Raw genomic sequence first — 20,900 nt, forward strand, 5'->3', positions numbered from 1 at the left:
AATAAGGGATGCTCAACCTGTACAATAATTACAGATGATGCTCTGGCAAGACTGTATATAGAGAGAAGTGGCCAGGCCTTCTCCAGGGAGTTAGACCCTGAGTCCATTTACCTACCTTGCAACACAATGAAAGTTAAAAAAATTGAGAACCATGCATGCACAGCTTTGGTTAAATGAGTGGCACCTGCCCAGTGGTAAGCATGGTGTGGTCAGACCTCTGCCTTCTAACCAGTCAGGTTAGCAATTTTCCTCCCTAGGTATGGGGTAGTTAGGAGAGGGTCAGTTGAGAGGCAAGCAGAGGGACATTAAATATTGCCTCCCCTTCATGTATCTTTAAATTTTTATGAAGTCATGCAGTTAAAATAGAAGCCGCAGTTATCAGAATCTATGTGTATTTTCTTGGAGTTTACTTCACATAAATGGGAGTGCTATCCCACCGAGTTCTTGTTAGTGTAAAGGTGAGTGTAGCTGGGCAGAGGCTCTCTCATCAGCTTGGTGTGTGGAGCCTGAGAGGGTTCCATTTGGGAACTCTCAGGTTAAGAGATACAGGCTGTTGGCCTGTCTTTAGCCTCTTAATTGTTGTTTAAGGTAAAGGCTTTTACTAGGGCATTGATAAAAGTTATTTGCTTTGCCTAGTTCTGTTTGAAAAGTCCCAACTGCTGCTTTTTGAGTTCCTAGATGAGTGAAGCAGAGGACATTTTAGATATCCATCATTCATAAAAAGCCAGTAGTTAAAATTACTATTTCCCTAATAACTGATGTGAGGTTTTTTTAGGGAGATTTCTTTACATGGGCTATACTTGCCAATGAAAATGGTTTCTTTATCTCACAAACCATTTACCAATTGGTTCTTTTCATTTTCATAGGGAGTAAAGAGATGGTTCGAGTGATGCGGAAGAAGGGCATTGAGCATCATCCCAACTTTCGTGCAGTTAAACACGTCCCATTTGACCAGTTTATACAGTTGGTTGCCCATGCTGGCTGTATGATTGGGAACAGCAGCTGTGGGGTTCGAGAAGTTGGAGCTTTTGGAACACCTGTGATCAACCTGGGAACACGTCAGATTGGAAGAGAAACAGGTATTTACCTTTGCTCTTACTTCAACTGACTAGGCTTTATACATACGTGAGTTGTTATAAGGTATGCATATATCAGTACTGAGCATATATTTTGTGAACAAGTGAGTGAATGAGGTTAATAACCAGTTGAAGCCTAAAATCTATAGTCGATAAATAGCACACAGTGATTACCAAATATTTTAGATCTCTACTTACATTTTATTGTCTTTGTAATATCAATTAGCACTAAGTGGTTCTTTCTTTTTTTTTTTGAGATGGAGTCTCGCTCTGTCGCCCAGGCTGGGGTGCAGTAGCGTGATCTCGGCTCACTGCAAGCTCCGCCTCCCAGGTTCACGCCATTCTCCTGCCTCAGCCTCCCAAGTATCTGGGACTACAGGCGTCAGCCACCAAGCCTGGCTAATTTTTTGTATTTTTTAGTAGAGACGGGGTTTCACTTTGTTAGCCAGGATGGTCTCCATCTCCTGACCTCGTGATCCGCCCACCTCGGCCTCCCAAAGTGCTGGGATTACAGGCGTTGAGCCACCGCGCCCAGCCTAAGTGGTTTTTAATTATGGTCTTTCATGGCTGTGTTTAAGAGAGAATGTGGTTGAATGTTTCATGAATATATGAATGCTAGTCTTTTATTTTCTGGGCCTAATATAGAATCCCTTCAGTCAGTACTTTAGAGTATGGTAGTTCTAAGTAAAGTGCCCCTTAAGTATAAGTAGGATTATTATTAATGAATTTGCTAACTGAGCTAGGTCCTGTTATTAACATTAGTTCAAGTTCTAATCCTGTTTACATGCAGTGGAATTTAATGGAAGCTGTAATGGAAAAGTGTGTATCATTAAAGGAAAAAGAACTGGACTAGAACCAAGGAGATGAGTTCTAGCTCTGCTCTTTCTCCAGTTCTTCATAATTGCCACCTTTCTGTTATATTTAGATCTTCTTCCCTTTTCATTCCCAGCATATTACTTTACTCCCCACTTCATAGAGAAAATGGAAGCCATGAGATGGAAATTCTTTCAAATTCCTCAATTCATTTATTTAGAAAATATTTAGTAAACACCTACCACGTACTAGGCACTGAGATTTGGCAATAAACTAGACCAAGAAGAGCTGGGCTCTCGTGCAACTTACATTCTAGTGGGAGAGGAGACAGATGATAGACATACACAAAAGAAATAAGAAAAATATCAGGAATTCTATATGCTGTGCCTGCTGTAACACAAGGTATATGATGGACTCCATTAGATTGGTTAAAGGAATGCCTCTTTAAGGAGATGACACCTAAGCTGAAATCTGAATGACAAGCAGTCAGCTATGTGAGGATCAGGGAGAGGCAGTGGGAACAGCCAGTGTGAGGGCCGGGAGGTGAACTTGGTGTATTTGAGAAATGGAAGCGCTATTGTGGCTGTAGAGTAGTGAGCAAGAGGCAGAGTGATACAGATGATGTTAGAGAAGGAAACAGATGCATGTAAGCCAGGGTAAGCCATTTGGAATTTTTTCTAAGTGTAATGGGAGGGAATGACATGACATGAGTTGCATTTTGGAAAGATCACTCCGGTTGCTAATATACAGAATGGAATGTCGGGGGGGCAAGAATAAAAGCAGGGAGACCAGTAAGGGGGCTGATTCAGTTGCTCAGATGAGAGATGATAGTGGCTTTGATGAAGTATTAGAGATGGAAAAAAGTTAGATTTGGGTCTTGTTGTAGTACTTGCTGATGCTTGGATGTGGAGGTGAAAGGAATCAACAAGGAAGCCTAGATTTCTGATTGGGCAGTGATATGCTGGGAATGAGAAGGGAAGAAGATCTAAATATAACAGAAAGATGGCAATTATGAAGAATTGGAGAAAGAGCAGAGCTAGAACTAATCTCCTTGGTTCTAGTCCAGTTCTTTTTCCTTTAATGATACACACTTTTCCATTACAGCCTAGATTTCTGATTGGGCAGTGATATGGGGACACTGAGGGAGGAACAGATTTGGGGAGGGATTGAATTAAGAGTTCTCTTATAGCTATGTGAAGTTTGAGATGCCTATTAGATATCAAAGCAGACATGGCTAGTAAACAGCTAGATAGTTCCAGGAAGAGTTAGAGTTGGAGATAGAAATTTGAGAGTCATTGGTATAGAGATGATGCATAATTGGTTGTCAGTTTGGCTGTTATAACAGAGACCCTAAATAATAGTGGCTGAAATAAGTTAAATGTTCTTTCTTTCTCAGTGGATGGCAGCTCCACAATCATCAGACTTAGCCCCCATCTATTTTCTTAGTGGTTGCTCTAGCTATTGCTTGCAAGTCTCTGTTTTAGCCTTTGGAAGAAGGAAAAGAGAAGATGCCTTTCCCTTTAAAGGCAAGACCTGAAAGTTGCAAATCTTTCTTCTCACATCCATCAGAACTTAGTCACATGGCCACATCTGGCTGCAAGGCAAGCTGAAGAATATAGTCTTTTTTGTTTGTTTGTTTTGTTTTTGTCTGAAATGATACTGTTCTGTTGCTCAGGCTGGAGTGCAGTGGTGTATTCATAGCTCATCGTAACCTTGAATTCCTGGGCTCAAGTTATCCTCTCACTTTAGCCTCCCCAGCCATGCCTGGCTAATGGTTTTACAAAATGTTTTGTAGAGACAGGGTCTTGCTTTGTTGCCCAGGCTTGTCTTAAACTCCTGGTCTCAAGTGATCCTTCCTACCTTGGCCTCACAAAGTCCTGGAATTATGGATGTGAGCCATTGTGCCCAGTCAGTGTTTTGTTTGTTTTCTTTCCTTCTTTCTTTTCATTCCTTCCTTCCTTCTTTCTTTGTCTTTCTTTCTTTCTCTTTCTCTCTCTCTCTTTTTTTTTTTTTTTTTTAGTGAAGCAGTGCTGGGGGAGGAGGAACTGGTTGTGATCAATTAGTTGTAAACACCAGTCAGAATATAATCTTTGGCTGGGGATCAGATGCCTGGCTAGAAATTCTGTTTCTAGTATGAAGAAAAGATATTGAAGATAATGGCACCAGCCATAGATAGTATTTAAAACCCAGGCCAGGTGCAGTGGCTCAACACCTATAATCCCAGTGCTTTGGGAGGCCAAGGTGGGATGATTGCTTGAGGCTGGGAGTTCGACCCTAGCTTGGGTCAAGATAGTGATATTTTATCTCTACAAAAAAATTTTAGTGTGAACCCAGGAGGCGGAACTTGCAGTGAGCCAAGATCGCACCACTGCACTCCAGCCTGGGCAACAGAGCGAGACTCCGTCTCAAAAAAAAAAAAAAGATAGTGATATTTTATCTCTACAAAAAAATTTTAAAATTAGGTGGACCTGGTAGCATGCGCCTGTGGTCCTAGTTACTCAGGAGGCTGAGGCGGGAGGATCACTTGAGCCCAGGAGTTTAAGGTTACAGTGAGCTATGATCGTGCCACTGCACTCCAGCCAGGGTGACAGAGCAAGACTCCGTCTCAAAAAAAAAAAAAAAAAAAAATACTTGTAAATAGGGCAGAGAATGGAGCCCAGGACCAACCTCTGGAGCCCTTCAATCTTTAGAGTTCTGGTGAAGAGGGAAGGGCCAGCAAGGAAGACTGAAGAGGAACACCAGTGAGGTTGGAGGGAAACAAGGAGAGTGTGCTATCTATAAAGCCCCCAAAATAAAATGTTTTAAGGACGGGGTGGTGGATACTGCTGAGTTCATTTAAGATGTGAAAGGACAGCCATGCACAGTGGCTCACGCCTGTAATCCTAGCACTTTGGGAGGCCAAGGCAGGTGGATCACTTGAGGTCAGGAGTTCAAGCCAGCCTGGCTAACATGGTGAAATGCCATCTCTAAAAATACAAAAATTAGCCAGGTGTGGTGGTACACGCCTGCAATCCCAGCTACTCAGGAGGCTGAGGCAGGAGAATTGTTTGAACCTGGGAGGTAGAGGTTGCAGTGAGCTGAGATTGTGCCACTGCACTTCAGCCTGGGCAACAGAGCAAGACTTTGTCTCAAAAAAAAAAAAGTGAAAGGAGAATTGAACCATATGCCAACATGGTCTCTGTACTTTTTGCCACTACACTTAAATAAACTTATATAAATGTGCATGCCCATCCATCCTTTCCTTCTTACCTTCTTTATAGCAGGGTGTGGGCATGGGTGTGGGTGTGGGTGTCTCTCCTGCCTGTCCACTACCTGTGTTTTCAATCCCAACCACTCCTGCCTTCTCAGGGACCTATCCATGAGTGATCTTTTCTCATCCTTCTTTATTTAACCTCCTCATCATTTAAACATGCCTAAGCCTCTCGCATCTTAAAAACAAACAACACAAAACAACTCCTTTCTTGACCCCACACCTCTCTCCAGCTGTTACTCGTCCACTGTTCTCTTCTTAGCCAAACCCATTGAACAGTGTGGCCATTTTCGCTAGATTTACTCCCTCATATTGGTCAGGAAATGTCTGGAGGGAAAGTGACTGCCTGACCAGCCAAGTGAACCACTGGCTGAGTAGATGGAAGGCAGGGCAGGTTGAAAGAGAGTGAATCTCATAGATGACTAGGCAAATGGTAAGCGGATGCCAGGTTAGTCTACCGTATTTATTTTAATAAACAAAAACTTGATTTGTTCTCTTTGGGAATAAAGGACCCTAGGGCGCTTAAGTGTTTGATGTACTGAAATCTTGCCAAGAGTACTTTAAAAGGTATAAAGTAGAAAAGTTGAATTTTCCCTAACAAAAGACTTAACCTGAAGTCAGCTGGATTTCAGGTCTAATTATGAGCATAGTACACTGATAATTTCTTTATTCTTTGGATATTCCCACTTCCAAATCCTTGTAATGTGTCACTGGTTTTACCTAGGGGAGAATGTTCTTCATGTCCGGGATGCTGACACCCAAGACAAAATATTGCAAGCACTGCACCTTCAGTTTGGTAAACAGTACCCTTGGTGAGTATAAAACATTCTTTGCTGAGTGATTTAAAAGGGGAGCTACCTTCAGTACCATTTTAGAGCTACAATCACTGTTTAATCATCCTAACAGAGCTTTCCTTCTTATGCCTACAGGCCCCTAGTTGCTGGGGAGACAGGGATTGCTAATATCATACCCATTATTACTGTTCCAAAGGTTCCAATGTAGAATACATATTTTATTTCTTTTTTTTTTTTTTTTTTTTTGAGATGGACTCTTGATCTGTTGCCCAGGCTGGAATGCAGTGGCGCCATCTCAGCTCACTGCAACCTCCTCCTCCTGGGTTCAAGCAATTCTCCTGTCTCAGCCTCCCAAGTAGCTGGGATTACAGGTGCGCACCACCACGCCTGGCTAATTTTTGTATTTTTAGTAGAGATGGGGTTTCACCATGTTGGGCAAGCTGGTCTCAAAACTCCTGACCTCAGGTGATCTGCCTGCCTCAGCCTCCCAAAGCGCTGGGATTACAGGCGTGAGTCACTGTGCCCAGCCTTATTTTGTTTCTCTTAATTAATACAACACTTTTGCTACACTTATTTAACCTTCTTTGGCTTTCTATAAATATTAGAAAATAATGTAACTGATTTTTTTAAAAAGTCTAGTTCAGCTTTTTAATTAATTTTGACCACCCTCCTTTCTGTTTCAAATCGATGAGATTTCCCTGTATTTGAATATTTCTTTCTGAAAATAATTTTGTTTTCTCAGAAATATAGATAAAAACTAAAAAAAGCAAAAAAAATGCAGGCACTTAGTTACAATGTTGCTGAAGAGATCTAGATATTATTTTATATAAAATTTTTTTAGTTCTGTATAATTATGATTTATAGTTTTTAACTTTTAATTGACAGATAAAATTGTATGTATTTATTGTGTACAACATGATGTTCTGAAGTATGTATATCTTGTGGAGATGTTATTTTATTTCTTTTTTGTTATTGTTGGTTTTTTTTTTTTTTTTTGGGACGGAGTCTTGCTCTGTCATCCAGGCTGGAGTGCAGTGGTGCGATCTCGACTCACTGCAACCTCCGCTTCCCGGGTTCAAGCAGTTCTCCTGCCTCAACCTCCTGAGTAGCTGGGATTACAGGCACCCACAACGCCTGGCTAATTTTTGTGTTTTTAGTAGAAATGGGGTTTCACCGTGTTGGCCAGGCTGATCTTGAACTCCTGACTTCAGGTGATCCGCCAGCCTCAACCTCCCAAAGTGCTGGGATTACAGGTGTGAGCCACTGCACCCAGCCTATTTATTTCTTTAAACATGATTTTTTAAATTACTTTTTTGTAGAGATAGAGTTGCTATCTCTGTGTTGCCCAGGCTGGTCTCAAACTCTTGGGCTCAAGCAATCTTCCTGCCTCAGCCCCACAAAGTGCTGGGATTACAGGTGTGAGCCACTGTGCACGGCAGGAAGATGTCACTTTAGGAAGAAGCATGAATTATTTTTACCTGAAGTCTCAGTTTCCATTATATTATACCCTCACTACCATTTAACATGTATGGCAGAAGCATATAATTTAATTGACTTTTTGTATATTGCAGTTCAAAGATATATGGGGATGGAAATGCTGTTCCAAGGATTTTGAAGTTTCTCAAATCTATCGATCTTCAAGAGCCACTGCAAAAGAAATTCTGCTTTCCTCCTGTGAAGGAGAATATCTCTCAAGATATTGACCATATTCTTGAAACTCTAAGTGCCTTGGCCGTTGATCTCGGCGGGACGAACCTCCGAGTTGCAATAGTCAGCATGAAGGTAAAATAACTCCTAAACTCCTAACTTTATATCCCATATGAGCGATTGATTTTTTTTTAAGTATATATAGTTGGAAGGTAAGACTAGAAACATACACAAGAGCTTGTAATCACTTGCTGATAGTATTGACTTGTGGATCCTTTACAATGTTTGTCTCACTATTTTACTGATCATTAACATTTCAAAGAAGTAAATTCTTTGGGAATCCAAGACGGTAGACTTGACAGCGGGAAGACCCCTTTAGGCATCAGATCGGGCTTTTGCCACCCAAAAGACCTGAAATTCTATACTTGGTAACAGCTTGGAGTGTGGAGTATGCTGATTACTATCACTGCCCAGGTGAGGGGTATCAGCAAATGGTGAAGGGAGCTGCCTCCTCTCTAGAATGTGATCAGTTGTGTGGATTTTCCATTTTGCATTTTTACAGTTCTGCTCTTTATTGAGTACAGCATACCTTCAATCTGTTAACCAAACCATCACCCAGTGTTGACAGGTGAGAGAACATTCATAAAAATAACAAACTGTTCATGTTAAAGTGATCTCTAATGACTTAGAATAAACCTACTAGAAAAATCTTTGTTTGAAATAGTGTGAGTGTATAAAGCTTCCAGAGACGATGAGAAATAGCAAAGATTTTAAATGTAAAGTTGTAGGAAATTTATTAATACCATTAGGTCAAACAAGGAAAGCAAAACAAAACATAATTTTCTCAAGAAAAGCCAAGAGGCCTCCCTTATAAATACTCTTTTAAAAACTAATAGAAGGCTGGATGCAGTGGCTTACGCCTGTAATCCCAGCACTTTGGGAAGTCCAGGTGGGCAGATCACTTAAGGTCAGGAGTTTCAGACCAGCTTGGACAACATGGTGAAACCCTGTTTCTACTAAAAATACAAAAAAAAAAAAAAAATTAGCTGGGCATGGTGGCAGGCACCTGTAATCCCAGCTACTTGGGAGGCTGAGGCAGGAGAATCGCTTGCACCCAGGAGGCGGAGATTACAGTGAGCCAAGATTGCACCACTGCACTCCAGCCTGGGCAACAGAGTGAGACTCCATCTCAAAAAACAAAACAAAAACTAATAGAAGAATAGTTTCTTAACAGAGAGATGATTTATTCCATATGAAAGGCCAACATCTTCTTCAATGGTGAAATTCTAGAGGCATTCCCATTGAAATCAGGAAGAAAAGAAAGATGTTTTGTGCAGCATTATCTCACATAATTTTGGAAGTTATGAGGGAATAAAGGAAGGAATAGCAAAAATGGAGATTATTGATAGGGTAAAACAAAAAACATTATTAATAGACAAAAAAATGTTTGGCTCCCACCCTGGACTGGTTAAATTAGAGTCTCTGGGGATGGGGGCCAGGCATCGCTCTTCGTTAAAAGCTGTCCAGGTGATTCTGATGCACAGCGAAGATTGAGAAGCACTACTCTAGATTTTTTTATTCTCTTAATTAAAAAAAAATTTTGTTTTAGAGACAAGGTCTTCCTGTGTCTCCCAGACTGGACTCAAGGTCCTGGGCTTAAATGGTCCTCTGCCTCAGCCTCCCAAGTATAATAGCTAGGACCACAGGCACATGCCACTGTGCCCAGCTCTAGATGTATTTTTGTTTTTTGAGACTGAGTCTTGCTCTGTTGCCCAGGCTGGAGTGCAGTGGCGTGATCTCGGCTCACTGCAACCTCTGCCTCCCGGGCTCAAGTGATTTTCGTGCTTCAACCTCCTGAGTAGATGGGACTACAGGCTTATGCCAGCATGCCTGGCTAATTTTTGTATTTTTTGTAGAGACAGTGGTTCACCATGTTGCCCAGGCTGGTCTTGAACTCCTGGGCTCAAGGGATCCGCCAGCCTCGACCTCCCAAAGTGCTGGGATTACAGGTGTGAGCGACCGTGCCTGACCTAGATTTATTTTTAATGACAATCCTAGTGACAGCTCTAACCCTGTATTTGAGATATAAAAATCCACTAATAACAAAATAATATAAATGGAAAGAGAGATCTTATTCAGAACAACAGCAAAAACTCCTAAGAATAACTGAAACCAGGGACGATGTAATCTATATAAAGAAAATTCTAAAACTTTACTGTAAGACATAAAGCCTTGAAAAAAATGCCCTGGATGGAAGTGCTGATTATTTTTAAGATGTCAGTGTTTTCCAAATTGGATTTATAAGATCAACATAATCTAGTAAATATTTCAATGGTATTTGTTTTACATTTAGTAAAATTATTGTAAATCACAGTGGAATTTCTCAAAGTTTAACATTAAAAGTACAAAAGTCAGTTGTGCAAAGAAAAAATATAAAGACAAGTAATCAGGAGGGACTATCCCTGTTTGGTATTAAAACATATCAAAAAGCACAGTAATTTGTTTTATTTTTTTGAGACAGGGTTTCACTCTGTCGCCGACTGGAGTGCAGTGGTGTGATCTCGGCTCACTGCAACCTCTGCTTCCTGGGTTCAAGCGATTCTCCAGCCTCAGCCTCTCAAGTAGCTGAGACTACAGGCATGTGCCACCACGCCCAGCTAATTTTTGTATTTTTTATAGAGATGGGATTTCCTCTTATTGCGCAGGCTGGTCTTGAACTCCTGAGGTCAAAGTGATCTACCTGCCTCAGCCTCTCAAAGTGCTGGGATTACAGGCGTGAGCCACCACGGCCGGCTATACAATAATTTAAACAATGTGGTATTTCTGCCAGCCAGGATGGAAATCTACCCTAAGGAAATAGAGTATCCAGACCATCACTGAATTCAGTTACAGGAGATGATTAAAGCTCAGCTACTTAGTTGCCTCAGTGTTTTTTTGTTTTTGTTTTTGAGAAAGGATCTCACTCTGTTGCCCAGGCTGGAGTGCAGTGGCATGATCTCAGCTCACCGCAGCCTGAACTTCCCAGGCTCAAGAAATCCTCCCAGCTTAGCCTGTCAAGTAGTTGGGACTACAGGCATGTGCCAACATGCCTGGCTAATTTTTTGTAGAGAGGAGGTCTCACTGTACCTCCCAGGCTGGTTTTAAACTCCTGGGCCCAAGCGATTCTCCCGCCTTGGCCTCCCAAAGTGCCGGGATTACAGGCGTGAGCCACTATGCACGGTCACCTCAGTAAGCAAGAAAGTTTTGTCAACCTGAAAGAGTAAACTATGGTCTTTTAATGAACTAGGCTCAAATTAGCGAACATTGAACTTAAGCTTAAGAAAGGGGCCCAGCCGGGGGCAGTGGCTCACGCCTGTAATCCCAGCACTTTGGGAGGCCGAGGCGGGCGGATTGCTTGAGGTCAGGAGTTTGAGACCAGCCTGGGCAGCATGGTGAAACCCCATCTCTACTAAAAATACAAAAATTAGTCGGGCGTGGTGGCAGGCACCTGTAATCCCAGCTACTTGGGAAGCTGAGGAAGGAGAATCGCCTGAACCTGGGAGGTGGAGGTTGCAGTGAGCTGAGATCGCGCCATTGCACTCCAGCCTGGGCAACAGAGCGAGAGGCCATCTCAAAAAAAAAAAAGAGAGGGGCCCATCTTACTGGCTGTGGAGTTGTCATTGCTTCAACAGCCCCATATTAGGACAGATTACAGGAACTACTTGAGCTTATCCCAGGGCTGGCCCAGGCCAGGCAGTGGGTCCTTCCCCAAGCAGTCATCTAAGACTGCGGGGCCATCCTATAGCAGTGTCTGATTTGTCATGAAAAAGATCACAACACTCACAATATGCTGCTTAGCTAAGACCAGTGAGACGGAACTTGTTGTTTTCTCTTTTAGGGTGAAATAGTTAAGAAGTATACTCAGTTCAATCCTAAAACCTATGAAGAGAGGATTAATTTAATCCTACAGATGTGTGTGGAAGCTGCAGCAGAAGCTGTAAAACTGAACTGCAGAATTTTGGGAGTAGGTAAGATTGTAAATTATAAATCCAAGAAATGCTCATTTTAATGTACAAAATTTACTAAGTTGTGATGCATGCCTGAGCATCAAGTCAGTGTCTGCCCTGTGCATAGATGGCTCTAGGTGCTGTCTGTGGGCCCCAAGCATGGGGACTTCCTGGGACACCAACAAGCATTAGGAGAGAAGCACTGACAGTTCTAGAAATCTTTAAGGTGCTATGGCTTTAATTCACAACTGTCTAATATTTCCTTGCAGTCCTTGGTAACGTTTGTCTTAGGAGATCTGGGGTGAATGAATCTGTGTTCTTAAGACAAGAAAGTCAGCACACTTTCCTGAGATTGCTCATCAGCATTATTTCCTTGTGTTTGTGGTGGAGCGCAGGCATTTCCACAGGTGGCCGTGTAAATCCTCGGGAAGGAATTGTGCTGCATTCAACCAAACTGATCCAAGAGTGGAACTCTGTGGACCTTAGGACCCCCCTTTCTGACACTTTGCATCTCCCTGTGTGGGTAGACAATGATGGCAACTGTGCTGCCCTGGCGGAAAGGAAATTTGGCCAAGGAAAGGGACTGGAAAACTTTGTTACACTTATCACAGGCACAGGTAAGAGGGGTAGGGGGAGGTTGGTTCAGGAGCTAGAATGTATATTGGAGCATGTCTTCAACATGGTCAGGTGGTTACAACTCTGCCTTAGCCTTCACTTCCTGCATGACTAGAGCCTGAAGGTGAGCCACATGTGGCCTTTTCTGAGCATGTGCCCAGCCTTAGACATGCCTGTGGCCTTCTAAATTCCAGGAACTTGTCAGAGCTATTCAAAGCTCTTATTTCCCAGAGCTTCTCATTTCCCAGCTTTTCCTCCCAGTCTTTTTGGTTAGTGTGTTGGATGCCCCAGCTGTTATCCTTTGCCCTAGACAGCACAGACTAATACATTTTACCTTGAAATGTTTTTGATAAACATCCTTCATGTAACCCCCTCAGCACTGGGATAGTTCCCAGTTAGTTGAGATGAAAGCAGGCCCTTTGAGGTGGTCCTCCGGGGAGGTGACAGGCAGGTCAAAACAACCACAATTTTTTGAAAATAAGTTCGTCCTGCCCCGTCAGGTACTGGTATCCAGTACTGTTTCTGTACACCAGTACTGGGAGTGTGGACTGTTGTTCAAGGTCACCACCAAGCTGGAGAGTGGGTGATGGGACCAGGGTAGGTTACACCACCAGAAAGTTCTCTTATCAAGATTCAGCTGGTTTTGTTTTGTTTTTAGAGAGGGTCTCACCATGTTGCCCAGGCTGGTCTTAAACTGCTGGGCTCGAGGGATCCTCCTGCCTTGGTCTCCCAAAGTGCTGGGATTACAGGCACGACCCACTGCACCTGGCCCTGGTTTTTCTTTTTCTTTTTTAAATTAAGCATTCCTCTGTTTGTTGCAAACTTTGGTTAGTTTCCAGAGTTCCAAAAAGGTTGATTCTGACATTTTTACCAGTTTTTTCCTCACTTTAGTGGCAGAATGGACCTTTGGAGTTCCCTGCTCTGTCATTTTTTTATGACATCCCAATTTGTTACTTTTGTTTTTTTTACTCTATTTTATTTTTGTTGTATATATTTTAAGTGTATAACTTGATTTTTAAATGAGGAAACAGACTTAGCTAATAAGCGGTTAAGCCAGCATCTGATACAGATATGTCTAACTTCAAAACTTGTATGTGCTTAAACTCTACATTACACCACTATCCCTTTAAGCTCATGTACTTATTTATTTATTTATTTAGAGAGTGAGTCTCACTCTGTCACCCAGGCTGGAGTGCAGTGGCGCAATCTCAGCTCACTGCCTCCCAGATTCAAGTGATTCCCCTGCCTCAGCCTCCCAAGTGGCTGAGATTACAGGAATGTGCCACCACACCCGGCTAATTTCTGTATTTTTAGTAGAGACAAGGTTTCACCATGTTGGTCAGGCTGGTCTTGAACTCCTGGCTTCAGGTGATCTGCCCGCCTCGGCCTCCCAAAGTGCTGGGATTACAGGGGTGAGCCACCACACCCAGCCTAAGCTCATGTACTTTAGCTCATGCTCATCCTCTTTTAGTTCCAGACACAGTTTTAGCAAACTTGGATACCATTTCCTGGCTCAGAGCAGTGACTAAGCTGTAAATCAGAGGGCTAGGGGTTGAGGAATAAGTGCCCAGGAAGTGACAGATGGCAAGACAACCCTTAAAAGCAGAGCCTTCTCAGGCACAATACCCTTTACTCCTTTGTAACTGCTAAACACCATAACAAAAGACAGTCACTGATATTTATAATTATTGAATCACAGATTTTTAGACATGGCAGCATCAAAAAAGGCAAAATCATTATTTCATATTTTCTGCTTCAGGAAGCAGGTAGTGTGTGATACATTTTAAAAGACTTATCTTGGGTATTCCTCAGAGCAGAGCCTGAGACAAGGATTTAGGTACAGGTATGGTTTTTTGGAGGTGACCCCAAGAAGCAGGAGGGTGAGTGGGAAGAATGAAACAGAGCAGGAAGAAAGCCATTAAGGATATATTAACATTATTGAAGTTGACTTGAGGGCAAAGGGGGCTGAACTCCACCAGCACCTCCTAAGAAGCCTGCAGAACAACATCCAGAATTGTCCTGTGGATCTGCTGGCTCCTGCCTTGCCTCGGTTGCAGGTTGCCCCTGGGTGCTGTGCCTGCGTGGCTGAGTAGGCTCTTGCTTCAGTGTTGGAGAAAGCCTTGGTGCAGAAAGATGGACAGTGTGTGCTGGGCCAGGGGGTCTGCTACCCACAAGGTGGGCATGCATTTTCGCTGCACTGTCCCCACAGCTGTGTTTGAAATCACAGTGACCCAAGCAGATGGGTCACAGGGCATCAGAGGATCTGCTAAAAATATTTCCATCCAAAATGCTGCCAGAGAATGCTTTGATGCCTAGTGGGCTTCAGCTGTCTAGAGAAGTATCTATAGACCCTCACATGCCAAAGCTCTGCTAAATAGATGAGGCGTTGTGATATCATAGTTTTCTGTTTCAGGTAAAGCACCCTCAGTGATTTCTATCCCTCACTGTAGGAATCGGTGGTGGAATTATCCATCAGCATGAATTGATCCACGGAAGCTCCTTCTGTGCTGCAGAACTGGGCCACCTTGTTGTGTCTCTGGATGGGCCTGATTGTTCCTGTGGAAGCCATGGATGCATTGAAGCATACGCCTCTGGAATGGCCTTGCAGAGGGAGGCAAAAAAGCTCCATGATGGTTGGTGTCCCTCTCTCGAGGAATTAAGTAACCAAATAGTAGACAAGTACTTCAAAGTGGAAATTCCAAAGACAGCTGAACACTGAAGCCAGAAGTTTCCCCCTTTTCACTTCTTAGGGAAAGAGCAGGGCTCCCTTGCACTAAAACTGCACAGTCTTCTTGGCTGACCCATATTGCCACTCTTCCTCCCCAGGGGTGGTGGTGGACAGAGGTCTAGAGTTCCAAGACAGCAGGGAAGATTTCCTTCAGTTTTGTTTTCTCAGCCAGTATCACAGGGAGGGTACTTAATACACATTTTAATGAAGAAATAAATGGACAAAACATGTTACGTATATATCACACATACATGCACTGTATGTGTAGTATATGTGTGCTTCATACATAAAAACAGTGTAGATTTTTGGCCCCCAAAACCAATTTGTGAGCATATGCTGAAGGAAAAGAGATGGGGAATGGAGGCCGAGAGTGCAGGAGAGAAGCGTATAGAGCCCTACAGTAGGGTTCTGAAGAGGTGGGAAGAGATGAGCTGCAAAGCCAGGCAGAGGGCCCACGAGAGGGCATGGCGAGCTGAGATGATGGGTGTATGGGACGGGAAGCAAAAAGGTAGGGGATCACTGCCTGGTGGTGCCCCCTATGAGAGAGGTAAGAAGTATGCTCGTCTGTTGGCAGTGGGGTAGAAGGACTGGGAAGGTGGTGAAGGTATAGAAAAGCGCAGTCAGAGAGAATGGGTGAGAGCTGTGAAGGCCCAGGGGAGACAGGAGACCACCAGTTGATGTCTAGGTAGCAGTTTGCACAGCTGGGGATTTTTCTCCTTCAGGGTCCAGATATTCTAGCAGATTAGTAGGAGGCAGATTGATCTGAGTTGGTGACGGGCAGAAGACAAGGACTACAGATAACCACAGAAATACCTGCTGCTTATTGAGCATTTACTGTGGCCAGCACTTAACTAAATACTTTATGTCCATGATCTCATTCCATTCCTCAAATAACCCTGCCAGGGTAGGCACTACTGGCCTCATCTTCTAGGAAGGAGGAATGTGTAGAGGTGAGGTGACAGGCATGGGGTCATGCAGCTGGGAGTGGCAGAGCTGGCACTGACCCCAGGCCTGTGTCTGTTCCTCAACCACTGTGCCTCGCTGCCATAGAACGTGTGGCGCTGGCAGATGGCACAGCATTGTGTCTGGGATGAGTAAGGAAGGAGTGAATGTGGGAGGAGGGTGATAATTTGGAGAAAAGAACACTTCAAAGACTGTCTGCTACTGGAAGTGAGAAGTGAGGGAGCCAGAGGGGTAGGAGGCTGTCGTCAGACTTGAGGTTTTTCCAGGAAGATAGGTTCTGGGTTATGTACAACCAATTAGCAAGAGGGTAGCAAAGGCTTTAGGGGCAGTGTATAGAGATGTTTGTGAACGATAAGCTTTGCAATTGTGAAAAGAAAACACCGTCTTCCCATGTAGGGGCTTGCTTTCCACAGGCCCAGTGGTGAGCTTGGCCTCCCCACAGCTCATTAGTGACTGCTTTTCCTTCTCACTGTGTTCAGAGGACCTGCTCTTGGTGGAAGGGATGTCAGTGCCAAAAGATGAGGCTGTGGGTGCACTCCATCTCATCCAAGCTGCGAAACTTGGCAATGCGAAGGCCCAGAGCATCCTAAGAACAGGTGAGCATGTGGCTGCAGGTGGCTGTGCTGCAGGGGGTGGCCTCAGATATCATATGGCCCAGCCCGGCCCCAGAAGAGACCCTGCTTCCCTAGGGACAGGTGCTTTGCAGTGTCTGTTCAGAGGTTTCTTTCCTAATTACTCAGAGGTAAAAAGGGAATTGCATTCAAGGTATTTGGCAGCATTGCCTTTTTCAGCAGGTGGTTGGTTTGGTTTGACAACTATAAAAATGCTCCTTTCATTTTACAGGAAATTTAGAGAAATATAGGACAGTTGTAAGAAAAAATATCACTTAGTTTTCCCGTTTGGAGGTATCAACTATTAACATTTCCTTCGAGTCCTTCTATTCATTTTTTTGCCTAGCGGAGATCATGTGGTACACCCGGCTTTTTCCACTTGAGGCTGTCACATGATCATTTTCTCATATTAAGAATCAACCGTGAACTGCTTTTAAAACACTGCCTCCCACTGCATGCCGTGGATGTTCTTTAACATTTCTGCTGCTGGCTCTTTTCTGCCTTCCTCTTTGGTATTTTGATTTTGGCTTCTCTCAGAAACTCATTTTAATTTTTGTCTCCCTATAGCTGGAACAGCTTTGGGTCTTGGGGTTGTGAACATCCTCCATACCATGAATCCCTCCCTTGTGATCCTCTCTGGAGTCCTGGCCAGTCACTATATCCACATTGTCAAAGACGTCATTCGCCAGCAGGCCTTGTCCTCCGTGCAGGACGTGGATGTGGTGGTTTCGGATTTGGTTGACCCCGCCCTGCTGGGTGCTGCCAGCATGGTTCTGGACTACACAACACGCAGGATCTACTAGACCTCCAGGAACAGACATGGACCTTCTCTCCAGAGCTCCTGAGTGGAATCAAGTTCTTGTCTTTAGGATGACCATTTCTTAACAATCAAATCTGGTATTGAACTGCAGGTGACTTTGGCAGAGAAATGTTTTCACTTTTGGTCTCCTCTTCCAGAGTCACCTTTCCCCACGCCTATTTTTGTAGATGCTATTCTTTCTGATGTCTTCTTACTAGGGGTCATTTTAGCTCAAACCCTGTAAGTTGCAGTCACAATTTTCTGTGCCAAAGTAGCTACAATAATAGAGAGGAAGCCTTCTTAGAACTCTGCTTACTAATGTATTAATACCACTGAGACCTTCAGGCCTTGCCTGGGATATCACTTCATCCTGAAGTTTGCATTAATAATCCTTCCAGGCCGGGCACAGTGGCTCACGCCTGTAATCCCAGCACTTTGGGAGGCCGAGGCGGGCGGATCACGAGGTCAGGAGATCGAGACCATCCTGGCTAACATGGTGAAACCCCATCTCTACTAAAAATACAAAAAATTAGCCGGGTGTGGTGGCGGGTCCCAGCTACTCAGGAGGCTGAGACAGGAGAATGGCATGAACCAGGGAGGTGGAGCTGGCAGTGAACTGAGACCGCACCACTGCACTCCAGCCTGGGTGACAGAGCAAGACTCCATCTCAAAAATAATAATAATAATAATAATAATAATAATCCTTCCAGCTGGGCGCAGTGGCTCACGCCTGTAATCCCAACATTTTGGGAGGCCGAGATGGGCGGATCACCTGAGGTCAGGAGTTCAAGACCAGCCTGGCCAACATGGTGAAACCCCATCTCTACTAAAATACAAAAATTAGCCGGGCGTGGTGGCATGTGCCTGTAGTCCCAGCTACTCGGGAGGCTGAGGCAGAATTGCTTGAACCCGGGAGGCGGAGGTTGCAGTGAGCCGAGATCATGCCACTGCACTCCAGCCTGGGTGACAGAGCGAGACTCCGTACGTACACACACACACACACACACACACATCCTTCCTCCTCTAACCCCAAACACACACACACACACACACACACACACACACAAATCCTTCCTCCTCTAACCCCAAACTAAGATCACAGAAGGTGATCCAGTCAGAGAACAGAGGGAAATCTTACCAGGAAGGGCTTAAGTACACTTTTTTAAAACAGCTTTATTGTTTTTAAAGCCTACAATTTGATAAGCCTTGACATATGTATACCTGTGAAAGCATCACCACAATCAAGACATTGGACATGTCTATCACTCCCCCATCTCAGATATCCCCCCTAATCCTGGATACCATTTGTTGAAAGATGTTATTACTCTAGCTGAACTTACAAGAGATTTTAGACCAGGGATCTAAATTACAGTGGCCTTAGTGACCTTGTCCTTATCTTCTTAGGACAGCTGAGAAGCCACTGGGACTTAGAGCCTTTAAAAGGAGATTAACTGTCCCAAAAGGATCTTTGCTACTGACCAGCAGACACTTCTTCCTTCAGTAGCCTTTCATACTGTGTTGAGTAACACCCTAGGGTGTCCATTAAAGTTTTGAGTTTTACCTAGAGCCCAGAGCCATGAATCAGGATTCTGTCTACATGATTCGTGTTTTCATTGGTGTCAAAATACAAAAGCCAAAGTTCTGGCTATGAATTGTTAACTTGGAAGAAATACTAACTGCCACCACTTATTAAGTGCCTACTGTGTACCAGGCTCTGAACTAGGTGCTTCATATACATTATCCTAAATTCTCTCAACATATGAGGTAGGTGTTTTAATTTTTATTTTATAGAACTTGGTGTGTTTGACTGTTAAGCTATGGGGCTAGAGAGAGGGTTTGATCCCAGGTCCCTCTGTGCTTTTTCTGCTGAGCCACACAACCTTTCATTTCAAAAACACTTTCAAAATGCGAACATATTCTAATTCACTCTAGGCCACCAAAAACTTTAATAGTAATATCTGATTTGTAAATGACTTAATGTATCCTTGACCCTATCAGCTGAATTTAATCAAATATTCCTCTCTGCCGTGAAATTTTACCAGTATAGTATTTGGTCTAGTGACAGGTGTTCTATTTTTTTGAGACGGGTCTCACTCTGTCACCCAGGCTGGAGTGCAGTGGCTCAATGCAACCTCCGCCCCCCAAGTTCAAGTGATTCTCCTGCCTCAGCCTCTTGAGTAGCTGGGATTACAGGCACACGCACCACGCCCAGCTGATTTTTTTTTGTATTTTTAGTAGACAGGGTTTCACCATGTTGGCCAGGCTGGTCTTGAACTCCTGACCTCAGGTGATCCGCCCGCCTCTGCCTCCCAAAGTGCTGGGATCACAGGTGTAAGCCATCACACCTGGCCCTAGTGACAGGTTTTTATGGGTACTTTTAGATGATCTAAAAAATCATGTGCATATATCTTTCAGATTTTTATTTTGGGAAAATGAAGGTTTCTACAACATATTGTTTCAGTGTTCAAATAAACTGAAGGAATCAACATTACATTTGAACTATATCCTTCCTAGTGGGTTAGTGTGAAAAAGAGTTTGGCTGATTCCTAAAACTCTGCCAGCCCTGCAGTAATCTCCAGGGCCTGGTTATTGTTCAGACATTCCATGGTGATTCCTGGGAAGGAAGCTTGGCTGCTCAGTTTCTGAGTCTGGCGTGAGATAATGTTCTGGGAAGGGACATCTGTTCTTTGGTGTAATCTCTCATGGTGAAATCTGCTCTGTACATCAGACAATTGCATTGCTACCAAGTTTCATACCAAATATTTGAAAGGATGGTATTGAATCTAAAACCAAATATTAGTTTTTATTAAACTCATGGGAAGGCTAATATATTCCAACATAAATTATTACATATGGTTAAGTAATTGCATGTTAATTTATTTTAATGTAAATATTTTTGTTACTGTTCTGAGCCAAATTCTAAAGAAAAAATAAATACATTTCCTTGTTGAAATCCTGTTGCATTTTGTTTTGTTCATAACTCATTAGCCAAAAGCATTTTCCTTCCCAGAAGAGATTTAATTGTTGCACTGCTTACGTTTTGAAGGTTATATAACTTCCTTAAGGCCTCTAATATCATTGCTTTCTTAACCAAAAAAAGTCTATTAATAGAAAGCATGGCTGGGCATGGTGCCTCATGCCTGTAATCCCAGCACTTCGGGAGGCTGAGGCAGAAAGATTGCTTGAACCCTAGAGTTCGAGACCAGCCTGGGCAACATGCCAAAACCCCATCTCTACAAAACAATACAAAAAAAAATTAGCCAGGCATGGTGCAGTCGTCTCAGCTACTCAGGAGGCTGAGGTGGGAGGATCACCTGAGCCCAGGAAGTGGAGGCTGCAGTAAGTTATGATCATGCCATTGCACTCTAGCCTGGGCGACACAGTGAGACCCTGTCTCAAAAACAACAAAAACAAAACATTGCTATATATAACATTGAAAATCTGGCATAAAAAAGCAAAGTAGCCCCCAAGAAAGAGGTTTGAAACTAAGTGTTAAGCATTTACTGAGCCCCTAGACCCACTCCCTCTTTTTATGAGGCCCCATGTGGGTCTCATACAGGCATTAGAAACAATCCCAAATTACTATTGCTGTGTAACCTCAAAACTGAAGAGCTTAAA

At 43.4% G+C, this 20,900-nt stretch overlaps 2 protein-coding genes across 7 annotated transcripts in view; one reads left to right on the forward strand and one right to left on the reverse strand.

Moving 5' to 3' along the window:
• The window catches only part of GNE (glucosamine (UDP-N-acetyl)-2-epimerase/N-acetylmannosamine kinase), a 62,231-nt gene extending 41,996 nt beyond the window's left edge, over positions 1 to 20,235 (forward strand). For all 4 annotated transcript variants that reach the window (XM_019033515.3, XM_055351572.2, XM_063696256.1 and 1 more), the window contains 8 exons: positions 867 to 1,079; positions 5,864 to 5,951; positions 7,505 to 7,715; positions 11,458 to 11,587; positions 11,962 to 12,183; positions 14,632 to 14,814; positions 16,352 to 16,468; positions 17,051 to 20,235. In XM_019033515.3, coding sequence (XP_018889060.1) covers positions 867 to 1,079; positions 5,864 to 5,951; positions 7,505 to 7,715; positions 11,458 to 11,587; positions 11,962 to 12,183; positions 14,632 to 14,814; positions 16,352 to 16,468; positions 17,051 to 17,286 — 1,400 coding nt within the window. In that variant the 3' untranslated portion in view covers positions 17,287 to 20,235. The remainder of the gene's footprint in view (positions 1 to 866; positions 1,080 to 5,863; positions 5,952 to 7,504; positions 7,716 to 11,457; positions 11,588 to 11,961; positions 12,184 to 14,631; positions 14,815 to 16,351; positions 16,469 to 17,050) is intronic.
• The window catches only part of CLTA (clathrin light chain A), a 112,327-nt gene that overhangs the window by 68,389 nt on the left and 23,038 nt on the right, over positions 1 to 20,900 (reverse strand). The window lies entirely within an intron of this gene.

This window comes from Gorilla gorilla, chromosome 13 (assembly GCF_029281585.2).
Source record: "Gorilla gorilla gorilla isolate KB3781 chromosome 13, NHGRI_mGorGor1-v2.1_pri, whole genome shotgun sequence".
In the NCBI taxonomy this organism is placed as follows: domain Eukaryota; kingdom Metazoa; phylum Chordata; class Mammalia; order Primates; family Hominidae; genus Gorilla; species Gorilla gorilla.